Genomic DNA, 21,763 nt, shown 5'->3' on the forward strand with positions numbered 1-21,763 from the left:
TTACAATTGTTATTATTATTTTTTAAATAATCAACTTACGGATGTTTACTATTTGGACGATGCCATTTTTCACTATCTTTTACCAATTGACCAGTTTCATGATTATATTCCGATGATTGTATTTCAATTTGTATTCTATTAATATTTTCTTCTTCTTTTATTTCACTCATTCCAAATTTAAGACCTATGAAAATATTTTAATGCGTGATTATTATTAAATTACGAGCGAAAATTTAAAAAAAATTAAAAATAATCATACCAGTTACAACACGTCCATAATCAAGAGGTATTTCATCAAAATTAAATCCAGTTGAATTTTCTTTCCAAGCAATATAATCTTTAAATTCATTTAGTTTACTATTATTACTTTTCAAACGTGATTCTTTGACATCATTAAATATATCATTGATTTTAACCCAACGATCTGGTCCATCTTTTGCAATTTTATAATTTTTATCAATTTTTGCTTCACGTACTTGAAGATAAAGTATATTTTTTTGTACAATAATTTTTGCACCAATAACAACCCTTTTTTTAAGATAAACATGGTTAATTAATAAAAAAATTTAAATATTTAAAAAATATATATTAATTATTATTACCTGTTTTTTGCAACATCACTTAAAGATGGCATTAAACTGACTGTATTAACAGCTGTTGAATTTGGAGATTCATCACCACACGTACAAAAACAATAAGGACATGTGGAACTATAACCACTAAAATTATTTTTTTTTAAATAGCTATTTACATGTGGAATAATTGTTATATAATTTAATATTCGTATTGTATTATTTATACCTCGACCCTACTTTGAAAGTTTGTGTCAGCCCATCACAAAAATCCCGATGACCAAATTGATTTTCGTCGATATTTGCGTCCAAATCTCTTAGCCATTGATATCGTCTTATATTATTTGTCTATAAAATAATACAAAAAATATATTATATATATATAGAGTTATGTAATTTAGTTTTGAAAAATAACAACTTACCAATGTACAAAATTCTGGATTTTTCAATGCTCGACATCTAGAAACTGTTCCAGCACAATTACGTGGTGTTGTACATTTTTCAAGATCTTTTGGTACACCCTTTTCATCCCATGGTGTCGGAGGCTTTTCAAGTTCACTATAACACTTTTTAGCATCAATACCCTCTGTAAAATTAGCCTTATCACAAGTTATACAGCCGGTATCTTTTAAGATATTATATGAATAAAATAAAACACGTTGATAAAGACCAGACATTTCTGTATATGTTACATCTGTAATTTTATGAAAGAAAAAATTAAAATTTCATAATTTTATCGTTTATTTAATATATAAATAATATATTTTACTTCGTATGTGTTTATCTTTATCAAATGGATCACAATTACGATAATTTTTTGGAAATTTTTCAAGTTTTGATAAAAATTTCGATGAATATTCTGTAGTTCTTATCTTAGATTGTAAAATATGATCATTCAATTCATTTGCAAATCCGTTGTCTAAAAAAAATTTTATTAAACATTTTAATTAGATAAAAATAATAATTTATTTGGTTAATTTATATTACCTGGATCTATTATTTTGTAAACTATATTGCCATTCATCATTGTTGTCATAGTTAATAGTTCGAGGGTTAAACAAATAATATAAAAATTGTAAATCATTTCTTGTGGTGATCCTTGAGTGCCACATAATTCTTTTTCATTAAACTACAATTGAAATCATGAGTAAATAGTTATTAACATCATATGAATTAATTTAAAAAAAAAAAAAAAAAAGTAATATAATTTGTGAAATTACTCACATTTTTTGTTGATTTGATCATGTTGTCTAATAGTTTTGATTCCATAATGATTTTAGAAATACTTTTCAATTCATTAATTATTTTTTTTTTACGAAGGAAAGTATCCATGTTTTTTTTAATAGATTTAATTTTTATTTTTTTTTCATCCATATTCTTTTGAAGTACCATTATTGCAAAGCAAACTAAATATTCATTAAAAACATCTTCCATTTTATTCAAAATACCTTTCATTTGACTGGTTAGTGATACTTTTTTTATATACTCCTTGAAATTTGACATTTTAAGCTCGCAATTAGTTTTTAGAGAAATTATCGATTCCACCAAATAAAATTTGTTTGACGTTAATCTTGAACATAGTTTTTTCAACTGTACTTCTTTTGAGCCTTTTCTTAGAGTTATTCTATGAGCAATTTCATTTATTATGAATTTGTAGGAATCAAGAAAATTAATAAATTCATCAGCTTTTTCAGGATCTTCAGCCAAGACTTTACTATTTACATATACGGTTGAAACCATCAAAAAAATTAATATTAATTTAATCATAACTGTTTTTTTTTTTCTTTATTTTTCAACAAGTAAAATTGAAAATTTTTTTATTTTTTTTATTTATCACCTTCAATAGAATATTTCGTTGATATTTATACCAAGTAAATATTACACATATTCTTTGTTTGCAATATTATCGCAATATTGATAAAAAAAAAAACAAATAACAATAATAACTTGATATCGCAATAATAATTTATTTACCTTGAAAGTTTTTTTTTTTAAATAAAACATTTAAATTTTTTATCTTTGTATATAAAAATTGAACATTTTTACACTAAATAACATTTTTTTTCTTTTCAATTTATATTATTTTTGATTGTTGATGACAAACAAAAACAAAATTCAAGTGGATAATATTTTTTTATTTTTTTTCTCTTTCTATATTGAATGGCTAGAAAAATTAGAATAGAATTTTACAAGTCCAAGAACTCGATTTATTTATTAATCCATTGAACATTAAAATTAGTAGAAATTTTATCTTCTTAAATTATATATCAATTGAATTTAAATTATTTATATTTTTATACCAAAAAAATGTATTTTAAAATTATTAAAACTTTTCTGATAATTATAATTATAATTTTAATTTTATAATAATCACTTGAATATGCATAAATGATTTGACCCAAAAAAAATCCTTTATAAGTATAAGCACACTTGAAAGAAAATTTCATAAAAAATATGAAAAATGTGTTTACTCTGAAAATTTTTCAAGCTATAATATATTTATGATTATTTTTATTCATCAGTGAATATTTTGCTTTTTTTTTATTATTCGATTGTTTAATAATTAAAATTAAACACAATTAGATTGAATATACTTATTTATATAATGTATACATTTATTTATTTTTTTAAATATTAAAATTTATAGTTCAACTGCAAATGGAAACCAATGATGACATTGTTTATCAAAAGTTATAATGCCCCATGTACCTTCAAGTAGTGTTTGTCCATTTTTCAATAATTTTATGTTAATTTCTGCACCATAACAATCAATTCCATCAAAATAATTAAAATAATTTTTTCACTATCAGTTATTGGCAAATTTTTTTTTTTCTTCAAATACATTATATAACAGTATAGTTTAATTTTTAATAATATATATATTATATGTTTTTATGACTAAATATATATTTCCTTAATTTAAATTTTTATTATATTTCTTTGAAAAATTGATAATAATCAATAGAATAACCAGTAAGAGCAAAAAAACCAGAAAATTTATCATTTGATGATCGATGATGAAATCCCATACCACCAAATGGAGATTTATCAATTGACTCAATTGTTTGAGCATCAAATAATGGTACAGTTGTTTGTCCTGCATCAGATCTATCATGACTAACTTCTAAATGAGCCCATTGATCAGTATTTGAATCAATAATTGTTTTTTCATTTGTCATTGTTGAAACTTTGTTCCCAGTTGCAAGAAATTTACTATAGATATTGAAAAACGCAATTATAAATTATATATAAAATTAAATTACATTTGTTTTTATTATTATTTTTTAAATAATCAACTTACGGATGTTTACTATTTGGACGATGCCATTTTTCACTATCTTTTACCAATTGACCAGTTTCATGATTATATTCCGATGATTGTACTTCAATTTGTATTCTATTAATATTTTCATCTTCTTTCATTTCACTCATTCCAAATTTAAGACCTTTCAAAATATTTAAATGCGTGATTATCATCAAATTACGAGCGAAAATTTGAAAAATTAAAAATAATCATACCAGTTACAACACGTCCATAATCAAGAGTTATTTCATCAAAATTAAATCCAGTTAAATTTTCTTTCCAAGCAATATAATCCTCAAATTCATGAAATCTACTTGTATTACTATGCAAACGTGAACCTCGAACAGCATCTTCTATATTAGTAATTTTAATCCAACGATCTGGTCCATCTTTTGCAATTTTATAATTTTTATCAATTTTTGCTTCACGTACTTGAGGATGAAGTATATTATTTTGTACAATCATTCTTGCACCAACAACAACTCTTTTTTTTTTTTTTATATAAATATGCTTGATTAATAAAAAACTTTAAATATTTAATAAAAATAAATATTAATTGTTATTACCTATTTTTTGCAACATCACTTAAAGATGGTAATAAACTGATTGTATTAACAGCTGTTGAATTCGGAGATTCATCACCACACGTACAAAAACAATATTCACATTTAGAACCATGACCACTAAAATCATTCAAAAAAAAAAAAAAAAAAAATTAGTTGTATTATATGGTGAATAATTATTATATGATTTAATATTAGTATTGTATAATTTATAGCGCAACTCTAGTTTGAAAGTTTGCTTCAGCCCATCACAAAAATCACGTTGACCAAATTGATTTTCGTCGATATTTGCGTCCAAATCTCTTAGCCATTGATATCGTCTTGGATTATTTGTCTATAAAATAATACAAAAAATATATTATACTTATATGTATACAGAGTTATGTAGTTTAGTTTTAAAAAATAACAACTTACCAATGTACAAAATTCTGGATCTTTCAATGATCGACATCTAGAAACTGTTCCAGCACAATTACGTGGTGTTGTACATTTTTCAAGATCTTTTGGTACACCCTTTTCATCCCATGGTGTTGGTGAATTTTCAAGATTACTATAACATTCATTTGCATCAATACCCTTTGTAAAATTAGCCACATCACAACTTATACAACCGGAATCTTTCAACATGTGATTTGAAAAAAATACAATACGTTGATAGAGACCAAACATTTCTGTATATGTTACATCTGTAATTTTATGAAAAAAAAAATAATTAAAATTTCATAATTTCATCATTTATTTAATACATATATAAATAATATATTTTACTTCGTATGTGCTTATCTTTATCATATGGATCACAATTACGATATTTTTTTGGAAAGTTTTCAAGTTTTGATAAAAATTTCGTTGAATATAATGCTATTCTTATCTTAGATTGTAAAAGATAACCATACAATTCGTTTTCAAATCCATTGTCTAAAAATAATTTTATTAAACATTTTAATATTTATTTATTTATTCATTATTTCCATTATTAATTTTACTCAATTTACATTACCTGGATCAATTATTTTATAAGCTGCATTGCCATTTGCTATTGTTGTCATGGTTAAGAATTCAAGGAATAAACAAATAATATAAAAATTGTAAATAATTTGCTGTGGTGATCCTTGAATGCCACATAATTCATTTTCATTTATCTACAATTAAAACAATAAGAAAATAGTTATTAGTTTATTTATTCCGCATTATATAAAATATAAATTAATTCAAAAAAAATATAATGAATATTATTTGTAATATTACTGACATTTTTTGTTGATTCTAATATATTATCCAATAGTTTTGATTTCATAATGTTATTATGAAGATTTTTTAATTCATCATCTATTTTTTTTTTATGAAAAATTTTATCTATTTTTTTATTACGAAAGATATTATCCGTGCTTTTTTTAATAGATTTAAGTTTTATTTTTTTTTCATCCATATTCTTTCGATCTACCATTAATGCAAAGTAAACTACATGATCATTAAAGATATTTTCCATTCTATCCTGAATAATTTTTATTTGACTGGATAGTGATATTTTTTCTATATACTTCTTGAAATTGGACATTTTAAGCTCGCAATCATTTTTTAAAGAAATTATCGTTTTCACCATATCAAATTTAATTGACGTTAATCTTGTATAAAGTTTTTTCAACTGTGTTTCTTTTGAGTCTTTTCTTATAGTTATTCTGTGAGCAACATCATTTATTACGGATATGTATGTATCCAGAAAATCCATCAAATTCTCAGCTCTTTCAGTATCTTCAGCCAAGACTTTACTATTTTCATATGTGGTTAAAACCATCAAAAAAATAAATATTATTTTAATCATTACTGATTTTTTTTTTAATTTTATTTTTCAACAAGTATAATTGCAATTTTTTTTTTTATTTATTACCTTTAATAGAATATTTTGTCGATATTTATACCAAGTAAATACATGGATAAAATGCTTTATTCGCAATATTATCGCAACATTGATAAAATAATAATAGCAACTTGATATGACAATAACAATTTATTTACCTTGAAACTTTTTGTAAAAAACAAAGTGTTTAAATTTTTTATCTTTGTATAAAAGTTGAACAATTTTACACTACGCGTATAATATTTTGTTTTGTTTTTTCAATTATTATTATTTTTGATTATATAAATGAAAAACAATAATTAAATACAAGTTTTTATTTTCTTTCTATTTTACATGGCTATAGAAAAATTTAAATGGAATTTTTTTTAACTTATAAATTATAATATTTGTGATCATAATCTATTAATTATTATTATACGTTATATAAATTATAGCAAAAAAATATATTTTGTAATTATTAAAATTTTTTGATAATTAGAATAGTTACTTGAATATGCATAAATGTTTTGACCCAAAAAAAAACCTTCATAAATAAGCACGTTTGAAAAAAAATTTCATAAAAAATATGAAAAATGTGTTTACCCTGAAATGTTTTTAAGCTATGAAATATTTATTTATCAGTAAATATAATATATTTGTTTTTTATTATTCGATTGTTTATTAATTAAATTGAACACAATTGGATTGAATATATTTATATGTATACATTTATTTATTTTTTTTTTCATATATTATAAGTTATAGTTCATCTGCAACTGGAAACCAATAATGACATTGTTTATCAAAAGTTATATAATGCCCCATGTATGCTCATCGGTCAGTAATTTTATGTCAATTTCTGCACCGTTACAATCAATATCATTAGGAAATTAAAAAAATTTTGTCACTATCAGTTTTTGGCAAACTTTTTTTTTTTTAAATACATTTTATAACAGTACATCATTTTTTATTCCAGGTAATGTGACCCAATTATACCTTTAACAAATATCATAAAATTAATTTAGTCCACGTACTCTGTCTGATACTTGATTAGTGATAGCCCTTTAATATGAAATAAATTTTTATAATATCAATTTCGTTTTTTTCTTGTTTTTTTTTTGTGGCACGTTATATTTAAAAAAAAATTAATTATATGTCAAAGTATATTCCTTATTTTTTGTACATAATAGTAAATAAACACATTCATAATAAACACTGTGAATAAATACATTTAAATTTTTATTGCGTTTCTTTTAAAAATTGATAATAATCAATGGAATAACCAGTAAGAGCAAAAAAACCAGAAAATTTATCATTTGATGATCGATGATGAAATCCCATACCACCAAATGGAGATTTATCAATTGACTCAATTGTTTGAGCATCAAATAATGGTACAGTTGTTTGTCCTGCATCAGATCTATCATGACTAACTTCTAAATGAGCCCATTGATCAGTATTTGAATCAATAATTGTTATTTCATTTGTCATTGTTGAAACTCTTGTTCCAGTTTTAAGAAATTTACTATATATATACATTAAAAAACAATTATATAAATTATATATAAAATTATATTATTATTTTTTAAATAAACTTACGGATGTTTACTATTTGGACGATGCCATTTTTCACTATCTTTTACCAATTGACCAGTTTCATGATTATATTCCGATGATTGTACTTCAATTTGTATTCTATTAATATTTTCATCTTCTTTTATTTCACTCATTCCAAATTTAAGACCTTTCAAAATATTTAAATGCGTGATAATTATTAAATTACAGCCAAAAATTAAAAAAAATTAAATATAATCATACCAGTTACAACACGTCCATGATCAAGAGTTATTTCATCAAAATTAAATCCAGTTGAATTTTCTTTCCAAGCAATATAATCTTTGAATTCATTAAATCTACTTATATTACTATACAATCGTGAATCTTGAACAGCATCTTCTATATTATCGATTTTAATCCAACGATCTGGTCCATCTTTTGCAATTTTATAATTTTTATCAATTTTTGCTTCACGCACTTGAGGATGAAGTATATTATTTTGTACAATAATTCTTGCACCAACAACAACTCTTTTTTTTTCAGATAAATATGCTTGATTAATAAAAAAATTTAAATATTTAAAAAATAAATATTAATTATTATTACCTATTTTTTGCAACATCACTTAAAGATGGCATTAAACTAACTGTATTAACAGCTGTTGAATTTGGAGATTCATCACCACACGTACAAAAACAATATTGACACAAGGCACCAGACGGTCTAAAATTATTTATGTTTTAAAATAGTTATTTGAATGTGAAATAATTATTATATATAATTTATACCTTAACTCTTCTTTGAAAGTTTGTGTCAATCCATCACAAAAATCACGTTGACCAAATTGATTTTCGTCGATATCTGCGTCCAAATCTCTTAGCCATTGATATCGTCTTGGACTATTTGTCTATAAAATAATACAAAAAATATATTATATAGGTATATATAGATTTATGTAATTTAGTTTTGAAAAATAACAACTTACCAATGTACAAAATTCTGGATTTTTCAATGCTCGACATCTAGAAACTGTTCCAGCACAATTACGTGGTGTTGTACATTTTTCAAGATCTTTTGGTACACCATTTTTTTCCCATGGTGTCGGAGGCTTTTCAAGTTCACTATAACACTTTTTAGCATCAATACCCTCTGTAAAATTAGCCTTATCACAAGTTATACAGTCGGTATCTTTTAAGATATTATATGAATAAAATAAAACACGTTGATAAAGACCAGACATTTCTGTATATGTTACATCTGTAATTTTATGAAAGAAAAAATTAAAATTTCATAATTTTATCATTTATTTAATATATAAAAAATATACTTTACCTCTTATGTGTTTATCTTTATCAAATGGATCACAATTACGATAATTTTTTGGAAATTTTTCAAGTTTTGATAAAAACTTAGATGAATATTTTTTAATTCTGTCTTTAGATAAAGCAATACTATCCGTCAATTCTTCTTCAAATCCATTGTCTAAAAAAAAATTTCTTAAACATGTTATATCGCTAATATCAGTTATTATTTTGGTCAATTTACATTACCTGGATCTATTATTTTGTAAATTGCATTGGCATTCATCATTGTTGTTAGAGCTAATATTTCAAGGGATAAAGACATAAAATAAAAATTGTAAATTATTTCTTGTGGTGATCCTTGAGTGCCACATAATTCTTTTTCATGAATCTATAATTAAAATTATGAGTAAATAGTTATTAAAATTATATAAATTAATTTAAAAAGCCAAAGAATATAATTTATTGAAGTACTCACATTTTTTGTTGATTCTAATATGTCATCCAATAGTTCTGATTTCATAATGATTTTATAAATATTTTTTAATTCTTTATCCTTTTTTTCTTTACGATAGGTAGCATCCGTGCTTTTTTTTATAGATTTAATTTTTATTTTTTTTTCATCCATATTCTTTTGAAGTAAGATTAATCCTAAACTAAGGAAATGTTCATTAACGACATTACTCATTTTTTTTAGAATAATTTCCATTTGACTGTTTAGCGATACTTTTTTTATATACTCCTTGAAATTGGACATTTTAAGCTTGTAATCACTTCTTAGAGAAGTTAACGTTACTATAATATCAACTTTGTTTGACGTTAATCTTCCAAGCAGTTTTTTAAACTGAGCTTCTTTTGAGTTTGTTTTTTGAGTCAGTTTTTTAGCAAAAATGTTTACTTTATTTTTGTAGGCATCCAAAAATTGAATAAAATCATCAGCTTTTTCAATTCCATCAGCCAAGGCTTTACTATTTTCATATACGGTCAATATCATCAAAAAAACAAATATTATTTTAATCATAACTGTTTTTTTTTTTTAATTTTATTTTTCAACAAGTAAAATTGAATTTTTTTTTGTTTTTATTTATCACCTTCAATAGAATATTTTGTTGATATTTATATACCAAGTAAATATTCTTTGTTTGCAATACTATCGCAATAATGATAAAAAAAATCACCAATTATAACTTGATATCGGAATAATAATTTATTTACCTTGAAAGTTTTTTTTAAAAAACAAAACGCTTAAATTTTTTATCTTTGTATAAAAATTGAACAATTTTACACAAAATAACATTTTTTTTTTTCCAATTATTATTATTTTATGATGAACAAAAACAAAATACTTTTAAAAAACTATATAATTATTGTTTATTTTTCATGGCTAGAAAAATTAAAATAGAATTTTTATTTACTTTAATATTTCTACTTTTTACCAGATATTAACAATCAAAACTCAAGGCAAAAAATAAATTCCATAAGTTATAATACATTTATTGATTAATTGAACTTTACATTAAGTAAAATTTTATTTTCAACAAAATACTAATACTAATAATTTTATTTGAAACAAAATACTTATTGAAATTTAAATAGAAAAAATAATAATAAATTAATAATGCAATATAATATTTTTTAAATTTAATAATTAATAATAAAAAAACAAAGCATGATTAATTTGATTGTTGATATTTATTTTTATTAAACAATAATTTTTTTTTATTATTCGATTGTATATTTATTTCATACACATAATTATATTTTTTTTTTTCCAATTAAAATCAAAAACAATTAGATTGAATATATTTATGTATACATTTATTTTTAAATATTAAAATTTATAGTTCGTCTGCAACTGAAAACCAATGATGACATTGTTTATCCAAAATTATAATGCCCCATGTACCTTCAAGTAGTGTTTGTTCATTTGTCAATAATTTTATGTCAATTTCAGCACCGCTACAATCAACATCATCATAATTAAATGCAATATCCATGTCTACACTTTTTTCTTCAATTTCAAATTGTGCCTTGAATTAAAATATAATAATTTTATTTTTTCAATCTTAGTTATTATAATTTTAATAATAAATATATAATTTTAAATAATTACCGGTTCAAGAGGACATTTATGAGGAAGATAAAGAGCTTTTTGTACTAATTGAACAATACTTCCATCAGGATGATCAATATCATGATCACAAAAATTAACATCTGAATATGCCCTGACTTTGCCAGATAATTCTTTGATTGTGTAATTAACCTGTTAAAACATTAATAATAATAGTCATAAAAAAAGAGACATAATTAGTAAAAGAAATTTGTGTTTTTTTTTTATTTTTGAATGTATAAAAAAATTTAGAGAAATATTTTTATGAAACAAATTAATTTTTCAAAAGGAAAAAAAATTCAAAAAAATATTTCAAACCGGAAAATAAATTGATAATAAAATAGTTTAATGAAAATACAATATTTACCCTGATATTTGAATCACGATCAATTGATTTTAGCAATGTTATTTTATCCATATGCCAATTGTTGTACCATTTAATTTTAAAATATTCATTATCATGAGTTTTTGTGCCATAATATCTTCTTGCCTTAACTGGCATTGTATCATACTAAAACAGATAAATTTATAAAATTAAAATAAATTATTAAATATAAATAATAAATATGTAATTATTAATAATAATTTAATTACCGCAATTGTAAAATATATATTGCAGAAAATGACGACACCTAAAATAAACAGCTGCATTGTCGGACAATATAGTTTTTTTTTTTTTTTTAAAAATTCTTTTTCAATGTTATTTAGAATTGAAATATTTGCAATACGTTATAAACTATTTATAACAGTAAACAAATTCAGTAGGCCACGTAATATCAAGTAATTAACGATATCGTATAATTTTTTTATCCTTCATATTATTTCAACTTTTTTCTATTTTTCTTTGTTACAATTTTAAAACAATTATCAAACAAGTCATTTGTATTTTTTTTTCTATTTATTTCGATAAAAATTTTAATAATTTTGACCTTGTTATTAAAAAATAAAATTCTATTTAATATTTTTTTTTATATAACACACGATATTTCTACAAAGAAAACAAAATTCAAATTCAAATTTTAAATCGCCATTTATCTGCCATCTAGTGGTGTAAATTTTAATAAACTCTTGAACAATCGATTACTCGAAAAAACACAAAAACAATAGATCGATTTAACAATTGAATTGTTTTTAATATTTTTTATCATATAAATGAAATGAAATTCATTAAAAAAAAATATCATAAACAATCTAACATGATTAAAATTGAATAAAAAATATTTTTAAATATTCAAATAATTTTTTATCATAAAAATATCGATAATAATCGAATAATAATTTATAAAAACGATTTAAAATCATCCCTACTCTTGAATAATGCATTTGTGTGTGAAAATATGTTTACACATTTACACACTACCACATGAAAAATAAAATAAAAATAAATTAAAAAAATAAAAATTAAAGATACGAAACGTAACTCTTTCTCGTGTGTGCACAAATCATTGTGTGTGTCTCTCATTGTGTCGTTCTTAAAAAACTTTAAAAAATTAATTATCAAAAAGTTAATGACGTTTTTAGCAAGGATGAAAATTTGTGTTAAAAATTATCATCAGACTTGATGGACCAGATACGTCTGTGTCTAATTATTTTATCCACATATTATTCAACTTAAAAAAAAACATAATAACAACAACAACAATATTATTATTATTTTGTAAAATTTTTTATTATTATTTTTTAAAAAAATATTATTTATTTATTTTCACTTTTATTATTATATTTTTTTTTTTTTTTTTCAACCGCCATTTATGTGAGTGTGATACGACATATGTGATTTTTTTTTTTTTTATCATCTTGTATTTTTTTTTTATTTCGTGCTCCGTTTTTACTCTCATTTTAGCTCTCTCTGCACCCGTATTCACAGGGCATTACAATTTAGGGCTTTTTTCATCCACCGGTGGCGCTTGTAGAGCTTTTATATGTAAAATCTATATAAAAAAAATTTTATAAGCGCCATCAGTGGCAAAAAAAAGCCCTAAATTGTATAAAATTTGCCCTGTGAATACGGGTGCAGTGTTTGTGTGTGTTTCTTGTGTTGACCTGTTGGCAACCTCGTAAAGTGACGGAATTTATCGGTAATGAAAAATTAAATAATAATAATGCTGTTTATTTTTTATTATATATTATTATTAATATTAAAAAATACAACAATCTGTTTTGTATTTTGATAATTAATCAAAATTTAAAAAGAATATTTATAAATTTATAAATAATTTATTTTTTAAAAAAGAAAATTATTGTTTTTGTTGTTTTTTTACTACACAAAAACATATTTATTCAGCATAAATATTAAATAAAGGTAAGATTGATATTTTATATTTAAAAAAAATATATAAATTTTCCATGAAAATAATTTATAAAGAATAAAAATTTCCACACTCAAGATTGAGAATAATTGTCAGTGGTCAATGACACATGATTGAAAAATTAATTGAGCATAAAAAATATATAATGATCATGTTAAATTAATTATTGATGATAATATATTAATAATAATTTTTATTGTTGTTACAGATAATGCAGGCTGAATTGATGTATAGAAAAACAGGAATGATGACTTGTCAAGAGCCATCATCATCATCAATTGGTCATAAAAATTTTCATAATCATTTAATTAAAAATGATAGTACAAAAGATTCACGTGAAACAATACATTCTGGTCATTTTATGATATCTGATTTTGAAGCTGAGGCACAAGATGACGAAGATGAATTAGCTGTACCCGTACCAGAAGAGGAAGCAGCAAGACTTGCTATAATAGCACCTGTTGGTTTTTCACTTGATAGATTTGTTGCTTCATCAAATGAAAAAAGTGCTCAACAATTGAGCATTGAAACATCATTAAATAAATTATTTCAATGCATGTCACTTGCATACAGGTGAGATAATTATTAATAATTAAACAATGAGAAATTATTTTACAAAAATTCTCATTAATTATAATCAATGTCAAAATGAAAAAAGAAAAAAAAAATTATACATGATATGATATCATTGGAGAAGACTGAACTTTGCTCCAATTTTAATGGCATTAAGTTGATATAGTCTTGTGTTTAAAAATTTACCTAATCAACAACGTGTTCGTCTAGAAATTATATAATCAAATTTTATTTATTTTTTTGTGTTAATTATTTATTTTTCTTTTGTTATTCAAATATTTCAAATTATTTATTCAAACTTAAATCAACGACATGTTTATTAGTCTAGTTATAAATTTAACAAATTAATAAATTTTTTTTAAATATTTTAAAAAACTTTTATCTGATAATAAAGTAAATATATTTTTTTGTGCTTCATGAAGTATTTAAAAATTTAAAACTTTATCGTTTATTAAATTTATCTTGAATTTTAAAAAAAATTGACTTTATGTATTTGTTTGAAATAAAATTCAATACAAACATATAACGAGTTTAATAATCAAGTTTTAAATAAATTTTAAAATATTTAAATATCATACACACTTTGAAGGTTGAATGATTTTAAATTAAAATTTATTTTGCAACACTTGAATCGATATTATCGCTTTTCTCGTTTTATTATTTTCTACATTATTTTTTTTTTTTTTAAATAAAATAAAACTGGATTATAGAATTTATTAATTACACGTTTGATAGATAAAAGAAAAAAAAAAAAAAAAAATTATAATAAAATGCATATACTTATACGGTTACAGAATATTTACGTTATTTATTTTTTTTATTTTTTTTTTTATAATAGAGCAAAAAAAAAATTGCACGTGTCTTGAAATTGTCTTTTTTTTTTTTTTTTAATTTTATGTAACTTTTGGCTATTGTCTATATTCATGAAAAATTTTATTGTAAATTTTTTCTTTATTTTTTTTTCCTTATTTGTAATAATTTAAACACTATATTTATTCTTATCAAAGATATACTTTAATCATTCGACCAAAAGTTATTAATAGCAAGAAAATATAAATAAAAAAAAAAATTGATAATATAAAAAAATAAATATTTATTTAAAACATTTATTAATAATAATTTATTTATATAAAAAAAATTTTAAATATAGAAAATTAATTAAGAACAAAAAAAAAAATAGTTTTTTATTATTTTTTATTCTAACAATGATACATCTATTTCACAACATATTTATTACGACAAATAAAACCCGTTATCTGATAAGAAGCAAACTAATCCAAATAACTAAAAAAAAAATTTCAAAATTTTTTAAATTTAATTCCTATTATTATAATAAATAATTTAAAAAATAAAAAACCTTCAAATATTAATTATTATTTATTATTTTTATTTTAATATAAAAAAATAAAATAAAATAATTTTTAATGACCTTTAAATATTATTGATTAAAAATATTAATTTATTAATTTTTAAAATTTTTATTATTCAAAAATTGAGGATAAAAAAAAACAACAACAATCGTATGATTTAACATTTTTAAAAAACAAAATTTTATAGTCTTTAAATAATAATAATGATAAATTTTATTGCATGAGTTGGAGGCTCGTCATCCAGGCTTGTCTTGATCGATTAGAAAATGTATACGACGTCAAGTATATTTACGTAATTCAATAGAAATAATTGTTTACTTGTATTTATCGTTAACGTAATTCACTTGGATTATTTTCTTTTTTTTCTTTTCATTTCCTGAAAACATGATTTGTATGTATATATTTTTTATAATGTCTAATGCCAAGGTGAATTAAATGATAAGAATTGTAAATATATTACATGAATTTATGAAGAATATCAAGCTGGATGAGGAAATGTTTATACAATATTAAAACATTGATAGTATTATTTAAAATCAGCATTTTAGAAAAAAAAAATAAATGGAATATTTATTTATTTATATATAAATACAAAAAAAAAGCATAAAATTGTCATCATTGACCAAGACTGATTACAAATACAAACATTAAATTTTATAATCATTCGTCAAAGAATCATGGAAAATTACAAGAGTCGAAAAGAAAAAAAAATTGCAATCATCATTGCAAGATTTATAAAAATAATCTTTATCATAATTTAATTTATTATCTTTGATATAATATTTTATTTATTTTTAAATGTATTTATAAAATATTTAATTGATAAGAATAAATAGAACATTTTTATAATAAAAAAAAAAAAATTGTTTCAGACAGAAGTTAACATCACCAAAGTGGAATCGTTTTAAGGGAATTAGATTAAGATGGAAGGACAAAATAAGATTGAATAATGTCATTTGGAGATGTTGGCATATGCAGTGTAAGCTTAAAAATTATATTTTTTATTTGTTAATATGATTATGAAAAATAAACATAGAAAGATAAATAAATTTCTCGTGATAAACCAAAGCGACACGAGATTTTTTTAAAATACAAATGATAGCAATTTATTAATTAGTAAATATTAAAAGAATACACGTGTAATTAACGTGTGTATTTTTTTTTTGAAATAATCTCCCTACTTTTATTAAAAAATATATCATATATTTATCATCAAATTTGTTTGAAAATTGCTCAGTACTCTTTGAAATTTCACACAATAAAACCAAGAAAATAAATCAATTGATCAAAATAAATAAATTTTAATTATTTTAAGTTTCTTTTTCTTTCCTTAAAATGTATCAACAAAATATATTGTTTTTGAAAAATTTTAAATCACATAAAAATAATAAAATATTGATATTTTTTTATACAATGGTAAACAGTAAAAAAAAAAAAAAATCTATAATTAAAATTTTTAATATTAATAATGTAATTTTGTTTTTGTTTATTTAGTTATCCTGAAACAAAATACTCTTGTGTGTCAATTTGCATCACCCCTTGACGTTGATACTCACAACAAACCCGAAGTAAGAAATTAATTTGAATTTAATTAAAAGAAGCCACTAGAAAAATACATGATTGTTTTTCTTTTAATTTAAAATCATTGAAGGTTTCAATATAAATAATATTTAAATATATAATTAAAAATTTTATTGTTAATTTTTAATAGGCAGTTGTATTAGAGGGTAAATATTGGAAGCGAAAACTTGCTGCTGTAACTGCTGAGTACAAAAAATGGCGTATGTTTTATCGAAATCGTATACTTGGCTGGACCAACAAAGACGGCACAGATATGGTAAAAATAAAATAAACATATATTAATACCTAAAATAATAAAAAAATAATATTTATATTTAATTATAAGCTGGAATCAATGGACATGTTGGATTGGGACACTGGTATGATGGGATCATCAATGGGTTTTGGCTCAGGATTAATGAATGTAAATGGAAATTCAAGTGGATTACAGGGTTCAGACAGTGTTCACAATATGATGGTTGATGAAGATTATATGGAACTTATGACTGATACATTATTTTCAACAATAAGTTCAAATCAACCACTTTATTTTCCAGATCCTCGTGAAATTGGTATGTTTAAAAATATAAATATACTTATATGAAAATAATAATAATTTTTATTCTTGAATTTTTTCAGCAAGAGGTGCTAGTTTAGCTGATTTTATACAACCAAGTTTAGGTCCATTACAACCAAATCTTGATGATTTTATGGATACACTTGAGCCATTACAAGAATTTTTAAATTCAAAATTACCACCAGTGCCTGAAGAAGAGGATATATTTCGTACTGGTTCATTAAATACAAATTATTCAGATTTATATTTAGTTGGAACAATGAATCATCAAGTTAATCATTTATCATCAGTAACAAATCAACAACAACAGCATCATCAGCAACGCCAAGATAATTCAAATGATTTACAAAATATACAATATAATACACCATCACCAAATATTATTTATAGAAATACAACAACAAATAATAATGATAATTATCTGGATAATCGTGATAAATTGACAAGAGCTGGAAGATCATTAATAAAAGGAGGTAATCGTGTTATACAACATTCACAGCAGCAGCAACAACAACATCCGAATTTTGTAAATAATATATCACATCAAGTTGTTGCTTATCAATCACCTCAACAAATTTTACAAAATCAACAAATTCAACAAGAAAATCAACGTTTACAATCAACAAATAATTACAATAATCTTGATATACAACAAGTACTATCATCACCATCACAAAATTCATCAAGACAAATTGAATCACATATTCATAATAATATATCTCAATCACAAAATTATTCATCATCAACACAGCCAAATACAACAAATCAACAACAAATAATTGAATTAACAAATCCATTTAAAATTTTAACAACACAACAAAATTATAAATTACCACAAAATTCATCATATACAACTGGACAATTTAAATATCATGGAAAAAATTCAGCAAATCAACAAACATCATCAAATATTACAAATCAATCAACAGCACTAATTGCAGCAGCAGCTCCAGCTTCAACAACATCATCATCATCAACAAATCAAAATAATGTAATATTACATAATAATAAACCAGCATTAAATCATCAAAAATTACAACAACGTACAATAACAACAACTCCATCAATACTACCAACAACACTAACACCATCAACAATAACAACAAATAATAATAATCAAGATAAAGAAGAAATATTTGCTGTACCAAAATATCAAATGAAAGCAAGAAGTAGATCACGTTCAAGTTCAGCATTAAATCAAACACGTAATCATCCACCACCACTTGTATCAGCAATAAGTGATCCATCATTAAATATAAATAATAATGTTTTATTAGCACAATTATTAACAAATAATACATCTGGTTTATATACTGTAAGTAATGGTCCAGATAAATTAATGTTAACACAACAACAAAATAATACAAATATAATAACAAGTAGTGGATTAAAAAAAATACAACCAATACTACCATCAATAAATAAAAATATACAATTAACAAATCCAATTGTCATACAACAACAAATTAATAATTCAACAAATCTTGCAAGAGTCAGTAGTAATAGTAGTAGCAGTACTAGTAGTAATAGTAGTAATAGTAGTAGCAGCAGTAGCAGTAGTAGTAGCAGTTGTGGTAATAGTACAAGTAATAATAATAATTCTAGTATTACTAATCATAGTGATAGTGGTAATAATAATAATAATAATTGTAATAGTATTAATAATAATAATAACAATAATGATCACTGTAGTAGTAGTAGTAGTAGCAGTAGTAGCAGAAGTAGCAGTAGAAGTAGTAGCAGTAATAAAAATAGTGTAAATAAAACAATTGATACAAGTGAAAAATCATCAATGACAATAAAAAAAAATTATCAAGGACAAAATAATAATAAAAATGTATCAAATGATACAACAACAGCAACAACAACAACAGGATCAACAAATGTACATAGTCCACAAGGTTTAAATACAAGTCCATTAAATAGTCCAATGAATATTGATAATCCATTATCACCAAATTCAAATTTATTTATTAAAAATGATAATAATGAACGTGGACAATATAAAGAACAAAGACGTGTTGGTCATATACATGCTGAACAAAAACGTAGATATAATATTAAAAATGGTTTTGATATGTTACATAATTTAATACCGCAATTAAATCAAAATCCAAATGCAAAATTAAGTAAAGCAGCAATGTTACAAAAAGGTGCTGATTATATTAGACAATTAAGAAATGAAAGAAATCAAATAAAAGAAGAAATGGATAATCTTAAACAACAAATTGATAATCTTAATTTATCAATAACAAATTGTCAATCATTACTACCAGCAACTGGTGCACCAGTATTACGTCAACGTACAAATAAAATGAAAGAAATGTTTGATGATTATGTTAAAAAACGTACACGTGAAAATTGGAAATTTTGGATATTTAGTATATTACTTGAACCATTGATGATATCATTTAATGCATCTGTATCAACAGCAAGTGTTGAAGATCTTTGTAGAAGTACAATACTTTGGGTTGAACAACATTGTTCACTTGTTGATCTTAGACCAGGTAAATTAATATTTATTAAACATTTATCAAATTCAAATTAATATATTTTGTTTTTTTATTTCAGCTGTTTTAAATTCTTTGAGATATCTTTGTACAGCAACTGAAATATTATCAGATCCAGCTAGATTACCTGAAGAGGCATTAGCTGCTGTTAATCAACCTGAAAAACGTTAAAACCCCATAAAATAATTACTAATCATATTATGATATATAAAAACTTGCCTTCAATTTAAACGAGAAAAAAAAATTATTAAATTTTTATATTAAAACTGCACAAATTAATTGTGCATATTTTCTTTTTTTTTTTCTTCTTACTATTTGTTATGTTTATAAAAATATATATTAGTTGTTAAAAAATATTTTAAAATAATAATAATTTAAGAATCAATTTGTGAAATAATTTTCTTATTGGTACAAATATTAATAATAATTTTTAATTGTCAAACATGTGGAAGATAAAAATGTCAATTGAAATTTAAAAAAAATACTTCTTGCCATTAATTCAAATATTAAAATTAAATAAAAATTATTTTTTCACACTACATTCCACATTTGACATAATACAATTAATAAAAAAAAAAAACGTTAATCATAATTATTGTTGATTTTTAATAAAAAAAAATAAACAAAATTATTTTTTTTATAGAAAATTGGCTGTAAAATAAAAAAGAAAAAATTGCCAATGATAAAAATTAAAGATTGTATAAAAAGAAAAAAAGAATTGTTATAAAATATATAATTAAAAAAAACAAGTTTAATATTATTCAACTTGATTTATTCAATATTTATAATGATGTGATAATTATTACTGAAAAACTATCATTTTTTTTGTTTAGTACAGAGACTTATATTTCTCGTTGATATTTATTTAACAATCTACGTTAAAACTGAACGGAAATAAAGTTCTTGTGTATCTTCAAATGATGCATGAACAGTGTACTCCTTATAGCATGGTTCAATTAATTTTTCTTCAGGTTCACCATGATAAACTGGTTCACCAAAATAAGTTCCAACAACCCAACCTGGATAATCTTTCATCAATTCTTTTTCTTCATTATAATTACGTCTAAGATTTTTCAAGAATCTGTAAATAAATAATTTATAATTAATAAATATAATTGTTGTTAAATTAACTAATTAAAACTTACTCTCTGTCACGTTCAGCAATTAACAATGGTAGCAATACATGACGAGCACTTTGCATTTCAATTTGTGATCTTCTAAAATCACGAGTTGAATAATAAAATGCAATACCACCAATAACAGCACTTGCAATTGTCAATGCACTTGCAATAGTTGCTAAAAAACAAAAACAATAAATTAATTAGATTCACGTAACAATTACTGACATTTTTTTTTATCTTTTTGTAAATTAATTTATTACGTGTTACAACTCGACGAAGATGAACACGAGATGTTTGAATTGGATCGTAGCCTCCAGGAGGTGGCATATCCTGGGGGCCTGATTTAAATCGTGCACCAATTGTTGCCATTTTTCAATGACCCTTTTTTATTATCAACAATATGACAATTGACAATAATACTCCAAAATTATTACATGACAAAATCAGACAAAATCAACAAAAAAAAATAAAAATAATTTTCTAGATGTCACTAGAAAAA

The 21,763-nt window shown here is 22.6% G+C and overlaps 2 protein-coding genes across 3 annotated transcripts; one reads left to right on the forward strand and one right to left on the reverse strand.

Annotated features, from left to right (window-relative positions):
- The first annotated feature begins 13,261 nt into the window (after positions 1-13,261).
- On the forward strand, positions 13,262-20,900 carry LOC122859144 (GATA zinc finger domain-containing protein 14-like). 2 transcript variants are annotated; one of them, XM_044162535.1, is made up of 8 exons: positions 13,262-13,322; positions 13,762-14,126; positions 16,369-16,475; positions 16,991-17,064; positions 17,208-17,333; positions 17,403-17,628; positions 17,696-20,140; positions 20,205-20,900. In XM_044162535.1, exons 2-8 carry the CDS (start codon positions 13,765-13,767, stop codon positions 20,312-20,314), a joined length of 3,450 nt encoding a protein of 1,149 aa, XP_044018470.1. In that variant the 5' UTR covers positions 13,262-13,322; positions 13,762-13,764; the 3' UTR covers positions 20,315-20,900. The 2 variants fall into 2 exon arrangements, with proteins under 2 accessions (XP_044018470.1, XP_044018471.1); XM_044162536.1 differs by lacking the exon at positions 13,262-13,322 and having other exon boundaries at positions 13,994-14,126; positions 16,373-16,475; positions 20,205-20,409.
- LOC122859206 (NADH dehydrogenase [ubiquinone] 1 alpha subcomplex subunit 13) lies at positions 20,894-21,745 on the reverse strand. The gene is made up of 3 exons (XM_044162628.1): positions 21,525-21,745; positions 21,289-21,439; positions 20,894-21,224 (listed from the first exon to the last, which is right to left on the reverse strand). The coding sequence occupies exons 1-3, from the start codon at positions 21,631-21,633 to the stop codon at positions 21,017-21,019; spliced, it is 468 nt and encodes a 155-aa protein (XP_044018563.1). The 5' UTR covers positions 21,634-21,745; the 3' UTR covers positions 20,894-21,016.
- Between the last annotated feature and the right edge of the window lie 18 nt (positions 21,746-21,763).

This window comes from Aphidius gifuensis, linkage group LG6 (assembly GCF_014905175.1).
Source record: "Aphidius gifuensis isolate YNYX2018 linkage group LG6, ASM1490517v1, whole genome shotgun sequence".
Classification (NCBI taxonomy): domain Eukaryota; kingdom Metazoa; phylum Arthropoda; class Insecta; order Hymenoptera; family Braconidae; genus Aphidius; species Aphidius gifuensis.

Excerpts from the sequence above, each read along its gene's own strand:
- LOC122859144 (XM_044162535.1), top strand. The coding sequence starts at position 13,765 with ATGCAGGCTGAATTGATGTATAGAAAAACAGGAATGATGACTTGTCAA. Across the intron at positions 17,334-17,402 it reads ACAAAGACGGCACAGATATG|CTGGAATCAATGGACATGTT; the intron begins GTAAAAATAAAA and ends TTTAATTATAAG. Across the intron at positions 17,629-17,695 it reads TCCAGATCCTCGTGAAATTG|CAAGAGGTGCTAGTTTAGCT; the intron begins GTATGTTTAAAA and ends GAATTTTTTCAG.
- LOC122859206 (XM_044162628.1), bottom strand. The coding sequence starts at position 21,633 with ATGGCAACAATTGGTGCACGATTTAAATCAGGCCCCCAGGATATGCCA. Across the intron at positions 21,440-21,524 it reads TCTTCGTCGAGTTGTAACAC|CAACTATTGCAAGTGCATTG; the intron begins GTAATAAATTAA and ends TTTGTTTTTTAG. Across the intron at positions 21,225-21,288 it reads ATTGCTGAACGTGACAGAGA|ATTCTTGAAAAATCTTAGAC; the intron begins GTAAGTTTTAAT and ends ATTTATTTACAG.